General features: G+C 45.6%; 1 protein-coding gene across 1 annotated transcript; it reads right to left on the reverse strand.

The window, feature by feature from the left end:
• Positions 1-367: 367 nt before the first annotated feature.
• PEX13 (peroxisomal biogenesis factor 13) lies at positions 368-6772 on the reverse strand. The gene is made up of 4 exons (XM_030236225.2): positions 6606-6772; positions 3856-4553; positions 3284-3409; positions 368-3045 (listed from the first exon to the last, which is right to left on the reverse strand). The coding sequence occupies exons 1-4, from the start codon at positions 6671-6673 to the stop codon at positions 2750-2752; spliced, it is 1188 nt and encodes a 395-aa protein (XP_030092085.1). The 5' UTR covers positions 6674-6772; the 3' UTR covers positions 368-2749.
• Positions 6773-6814: the final 42 nt, after the last annotated feature.

Consider the following 6814-nt stretch of genomic DNA (forward strand, 5'->3'; position numbering starts at 1 on the left):
AACTAATATTGTACATGAAAGATGTCAAAGCTCTGTTACAGACTTCTAGCTTTGCTACAGGTATAAAAGTAATTCAGAAAAGTAACATAAAGGTAACTTCTAAGTAAATAAAGGTAATTTAAGTCAAAATAAGGGCTGCTTGCCTAAATGCTTAGGTTAAGCAGTATCTCAGCCACCTCTCTTGTCTGATCTCCTCTTCCAGGCTCTCCTGTTGCAGCCACACCTGCTCCCTTTGCTCTTCTCCCCTTCCTAAAGCTGTGCAAGTCTGGAGCAGCCTGTCCACCAGCCTTCCTTTCCACCCAGGGCTCATTTAGCTCTTTTTAATGTAGCCTGCCACGTGGACAGAAACAGACAGTAAATTGTGGTGTATATTTCACTTCAACGAACTTTAATACCCTTCTGCAATCAATACAATTAATTGTGAGTTAAATAACTGACTTCAATTCCTCAGAGCCTTCTTTTCCAATTAAGGTAATTGCAAGATTGAAAGGACCAAAATTCTTGTTGAGATTTAGGAGATACAATGATGACAGTGACTTGTAGGCTAAGTCAAACAAATATAAAGACAACTCAGGTAAGAATAACCTATCTTCCTGCTAAAAGAACTGTCAAAATAGTATGACCTGGAAGTGAAATTAAACTTAACTTTCTAAAGATAAGACTTAAAACATTCCAACAAGCATCATGGCGTTCTCTTCTAAACTTGTTCTGAGCCAGAAAACAGAAAAAAAAAAAAACCCCAAAAAACTAAAACAGCCAGAAAGCCAAAAAATCTACCTGAATGGATACTCTTACAAAAAAAAATTGGGGTTTATTTATTCATTCATTGATAGACCCTTCCTCTGACTGAAATCTTTCACTGACAGGAGAGGCTGACAGTCCATTAATTACATCTGAGAACAGTAAATGAATTCCCTCCAGGGACACACTGCACACAGAACTGTACACATGATAAACCCCTCCCCCCTTTTGTTTCTCTGCATTTTAAATTTCAGATTGGTTTTGCTATTTTCATTTCAACAACAGATATAATTTTCAAATACAGATAATTTTCTGGTACACAGGGCAATGGCTTGGGAACATGTCCTGTTTTACCTCAAGGTTTTCATTTGCCCTTTAACTACTTTTTCCTTTACATCTGCACTTGAAAATCTAACAAGTTACTATAAATTATTCTAATCACCATCTCCCAATACCTGAGCACAACCACTTAAATTCGTGTTCTATTTATTAACAACAGGCATTCAGAGATTACTTTCAAATCAAGGTTCCAGCATAACATTTGTCTTTTCAGCCACTCTACCTCAATAAAATTTTGCTCCTTTTTTTAGAGTTTTGTTGTGTTGAACAGACTTATAAGAACCCAAGGCAAACAAATTCCATTAAAGTATAAATACTGAAAGCTTTAACACATAATGGGTGTTGAAGATCCCTGTAGGAATGGTCAAACTGAAACTGCTCAATCAATTAAGAAAAGGCTTGTGCCCTACTTAAATTTTCAGAAAACTTGAAAATAAAACAGCTATTTTAATGATTAAGACAAACTTAGTTATTTAATCCACTGATATAACCTTCAGAAGTTCAACATGTTATACATACATACTACAAGGGAAAAAAAAGTTTTAATTATCTTTGCTTCATTTAACAAAAAACCAAAACAGTATTTCAAGACAGAATTTTCAAACACCCATATGAAGAAAATACTTTGAACAGTCTCAATATTTTTATGGCTTTTGATAAACTGGAGCCCTAAAATTTTATGGGCAGATGCAAAATTTACCACCTGAAAGGCAGCATGAAAAGTTTGTCCAACTCCAAGACCTTCTCTAACTGACACAATTAAGCAAGAAATGTCACTTTTTCTTTGATGCTCCAATTACTTTCAGCTTCCCCCAACTCAAGGCTTTCCTACAGCTCAAAAACACAGGAGAGATATTTTGACATTCATATAAAATCAATAAAGGACAGAAATAAGCTGAGATGCAGATGGTAGCTGATAGATAGGCAGCCAGCAGGCTACATCACAAAATGGCTATGAGTGGTGCAAAGTTATTAAGGGAGTAACAACTAATGAGTGCCTGACTGCAGAATACCCTTTATTTCAATGTCCTTTTAATAAACTGCTTGGAACTACTGGTGATGCCTCACTGCTCTCCCTTTGTAAACTCTATTTCTCCTCCCTTCCTCCCAAGTCCCTTTTTTTCTGAGAGCTAAGTTCTTTAGGAACCCTACTTCTTATGAAAAGCAACTTAAACCTTCTAACTACTCCATTGTGTGCATCTCCTGCAACTCTCCCTCCTTTTAGGGGGAGACAATGTGCTGTTACTCCTTTATGGTTCTGAGGGTGACATTTTGGAGCACACCTTACAGAAATCAATCTTCCCTTTGCACATCTGTTGAAGAGGCTCAAGACTCCTATGAAGACTGGGTGTTAATTTGTCTCCTAAGCAAGAATGGCAGTCCCTATTTTTTTTTTTCCTTTGTTTGCTTTTTTATGAATGCCTCACTTCTCCTATCTCAAGATCTCAGAGTTGCTGCCAGGTGGGTGGATAGAATCACTGACGTGCAGCCTTAGGTGAGTCAAAAATAAATACCACAAATTTGAGCAATCATTTCTCCATCCCTTCACCAGCCAGTAGCAGCAAAAACTGGTACAGACCCACCAGTGCTCCACTACAAACCAGATTTTCAACAAGCCCTAAGTGGTATCAATAAAGCACAGTTCACTTGCTTTGTTGATCAAAGTGCATCAGAGCTCCTGCTTCTCTCCTCCAGCCACAGCGGAGTCCGACGCCACAGGAACTTTGCTGCTTCCAGAAAAAACAGTTTCAAAAGCTGCCTCCTGCTCCTCCAAAGTCACAGCAGCAGGGGCTCCTCTGACAGCTGTGCTGGGAAAGGCTGGCCTCTGCTCTGCAATCCTTTCCAGGTCCACTGTTCTCCTACCTCTTCTTTTGCCCAGGATTTTGATGTAATTAGCTGGCACAAGTCCTGTTGTTTGGCCGTCATAACTAGCCAGGAGCCAACCACGGATCTTGGGTTGTTGTTCTGAAGAAGAGAATGCAAATGCATCAAGTCACAGGAAAATCTAACAGAACAGAACAATTCTACTCTGTAAGTTTCATTAGAATGCAAGTAATCGCTTCACGGGGAGTAAAACTCAGTGTGGATGAAAAATTTGGTCAAATAAGGTGGTTTGGGGGCCTTTTTGTTTCAATTTTCAGACTCTTGCACAATACCTTACTTCACATGTGATAAGAAAATAAACAGAAAATCCAAAGTTTACCTTTGGGTGCTAATCTTAGCATGTCACCAGCACGGAAAGAAATTTCTTCTTCTGAGAGAGCATTGAAATCATATTCTGCTCTTCCAACTACATGGTCATCTTCTCCACTCGCCCAGTTACTAGACACTGTTTTCAAACAAAAACCACAGGTTTATCTGCTTTGAGTTATAAAGTTTGGTGTGTTTTTCAAAGGAAAATGAAGAAAACACTTCAGCTTCCTTGCTAAAACTTTTCCAATAGAGAAGTGACAGAAGTAACATGAAAAGCAAGATTTGGGGAGCAAATCCAACCAACACTTGTCCCACCCAACCCAAACTGCCACATCTAATAGGAAGGAACCAGAAGTTGAGAGGAAGCATGATTTTGGAATCACAGAAAGCTTCAGCAGGAAACCACATCTTAACAACAGGTTACTTAAGCGGGCTGTCACTTGCATCACATGCCTAAAATTCAGTACTGTGCCCCAGCATCTATTAATTACTGTGGCTGTAGTGTGAGACTAATCACCGTACAGGCAACAACAAAAGGAACAATACACACTGCACTTCTCCGGTGCTGCAGGTCATCTTTACCTGTTTCTTCCTCACTGTATGTAGAAAGCAGCTTCCAGATCAGGTAGGGGCCTCCCAATATAACAGCAAAGAACAAGAAAATGGGCCAGGATTTCGCAGAGTTGGCCACCTTGTCTTCGAGGCCAGCACGAGCGACTTTGCCCTCGCTCTCAGCCCACAGATCCTCGTTGTCGCAGCCCTGCCGCAGACCCAGCAGGCGCTGCAGGCGCTGGTAGAGGTACCTTATAGTTCTCACCAGGGCAAGAGCTGAGAACACCTTGGTGAAGTGGATTTTGAGGCGGGAGAAGTGGTTGGCCACATCCAGCACGGCCCTGAAGCTGTTGTAGACAGCGGAGAAGGTGGCATCCATCATCATGCTGACGGAGGCGAAGGCGTGCACGATGCTCTCGATGGACTGGAAGGCGCCTCTGCTGCTCTCCTCAGCCTGCTGCACAAACCTGCTGGGGGGAATGCCCTCGGCACAGAAGCGGTTATAGCCCAGCCCCCCGTAGCCATAGCTGTAGGGACTGTAGCTTCCATAGAAAGAGGTGCCATAGGAGCCATAGCCTGGGGAAAAGGAGCTGCTGTAGGCTGGCCTGAAAGTGCTCAGGCTGCTGCTCGCCGTCTGCTGGGATGGTCTTGGCAAAATGGGTGGGGGGATTCGTGCCACCGTGGGCTGGCCGGGCCTGGTCAGCAGGTTGTCACCCAAGTCAGCAGACCTAAACAAAGTCAGATAACCAAGATCAGCACCCAGAGTTTAGGTTTTTCCTCTCCACTAACTCCAAACACCAGAGAGAGTTTCAGCAGTGTGGGGACAGGGAACCTGGGAGCCCAACACTCAGTACATTGAACAGTTCCAGTGTTTGCTGGAAGTAAAAGATCTGGATAGGAAACACAGATCCTTCAGGGGGATAAATCCCCCAAAATCAGTTATCCAGTGTAAACATGGAACTGGAATGTAAACATGGAAAACCTCTGCCTATTTACTGTGTATTTAAGGTATCAACCCATGAAAAACACAATCCAGAGCCATCAAACCTGCTGCTCTAACACCCACGTCATTCTTCTGCGCATGAAAGCCCCTAACACAAACTTTTATGAACTTTCCAATCTGAAAGCTTCATTTCCAACCCTTGTTCCCAGCTCTTCTACATGATGAGCTAATGATACAGCAGGAAGAAAGCTTGAGAGCTCCTCTGAATCCACTCTTAAAGGATGGCATGACATAACTGGGAATCCAAGTGCAACAATATGTGCAGGGGCTTTGGGGTCCCCAATTTCCCTCTCTACCCAAACTACCTGATTATCTGTGTGCAGATTGTCAAGGGGTTAAATCTACTACTGAGAAATGTTGGCAGAGAGAGGTCTTAATTTAATGGTTTTTTTTTTTCTTTGCATGCATATTAGTTTAAATCATTTTATCAGTGCCCTTTGTAATAAAACTCTGGAAGTACTTGACTGGCATTTGAATTCTTTCAAGCAGCTTTTTGTCCAACTTCTGCCAGTTCAATAAAAATATATGTGTTTCATTCACACACTATCAGCCTAAAAGTCAAACGTTTTATTTCCAATGTTTACTGCCTTGTCCCACAACTTCCCACTTCTGAAGTCCAGAAAAAAAAAGAAGGAAGTCAAGCTGGAATTGCTAAGGAGCTGCTGCTTGCTGTATTATTTCCATACAAGGTAGGGAACAGCTTCCTCTCAGCAAAACTTACAGGTTTCCACAGCAAAGAATAATATTTGTATCTTTACAGGGTTGCTTTTTCCACCACAGACTGTAACCCTCTCAGCAGTTGAAAACAGGAGGAAAAATAAGTTATTACCCCAGCAAACAAAGCTACTGTAACTCAGTAAGTCACACTACAGTCCTCTGTCCTTTAGACAACTTGGGACGCCCCATTTCAAAGCTGCTTGAAGCCGTTTAAAATGGGGTAAATAAACCCAGAATGAAAAACTAACACCACCAAACTGCTGGCTCAGCACGCTGCAGAGAGCACAGCGAAGTTTCTGCTCAATGTTTAGTGCTGGGCCAACCTTTTGCCCAGTTTCAGCTCCCTCCGACTGCAATCACCAGCACCAAGAGAAAAACAAGACGAGTATTCAGCGAGCCTTCCTTGGCTTCCCATAAAAAAGGAGTAGTTCACAAGCCCGTTTTGTGCATCCTTCTCCACAGGTTGGATTTTCCGGGAGAGCTCCCAGAAGCCGGGAACACGCAGACGGGGCTGACAACACACAGGGATCTCTTCCAACTCCTGGCGCTGACACGCAGCTCCCCCCGTCCTGCAGAGGCTCGGGAGCTCACAGAGCTGCACAGCCCCAGGAAAGGGCTGCGAGTGCCCCCAGGGATGGGGCTGCGAGTGCCCCCACGGAAGGGGCTGCGAGTGCCCCCACGGAAGGGGCTGCGAGTGCCCCCACGGAAGGGGCTGCGAGTGCCCCCACGGAAGTCCTTTCCTGCGACTGTCCCCAGGAAAGGACTTTTAATCCTCCAAAGAACGGACTGTGAACTCACTCTACCCCCCCGGTGACAACACGGCTTTCTCCTCCCCACACCGCACACGCAGCTTCCCTCTGCCACCAGCGGGGTTTGAGCCCGAAGCCCCTCACGCCGAGCCCGCCCCTCCCCGCCCGGGACAAGCCTCTCACGGTGCGGGGCGGCCCCGGCCGGGCCCGACCTTTGAGCCCGCCCCAGGGGAGCGGGCCCGGCCGGCCTGAGGGGGGGAACCCCCACGGCCCCGCGGCGGGGACACCCGGGGAGGGACGCCCGCACTCACTGGAAGGCGGTCGCGGTGCCCGGCAGCCGCCGCGACTCCCAAGGCTTGGGCGGCGGCGTCGCCGCCATCGCACTCGCTCGGCCCCGCTCGGCTCCGCTTCGGCCTCGCTCGGCTCAGCTTCGGCCCCGCTCGGCTCAATCTCGATCCCGGCTCGGCCCCGCTCGTTTCGGGCTCGGCCTCGCTCGGCCCCGCCCGCCGGCAGGCGCCAC

This window comes from Serinus canaria, chromosome 3 (assembly GCF_022539315.1).
Source record: "Serinus canaria isolate serCan28SL12 chromosome 3, serCan2020, whole genome shotgun sequence".
Classification (NCBI taxonomy): Eukaryota; Metazoa; Chordata; class Aves; order Passeriformes; family Fringillidae; genus Serinus; species Serinus canaria.

Coding starts and splice junctions, on each gene's coding strand:
- PEX13 (XM_030236225.2), bottom strand. CDS start 6,673: ATGGCGGCGACGCCGCCGCCCAAGCCTTGGGAGTCGCGGCGGCTGCCG. Junction 4,554..6,605: donor GGCACCGCGACCGCCTTCCA/GTGAGTGCGGGC, acceptor GACTTTGTTTAG/GTCTGCTGACTTGGGTGACA. Junction 3,410..3,855: donor ATACAGTGAGGAAGAAACAG/GTAAAGATGACC, acceptor GTTTGAAAACAG/TGTCTAGTAACTGGGCGAGT.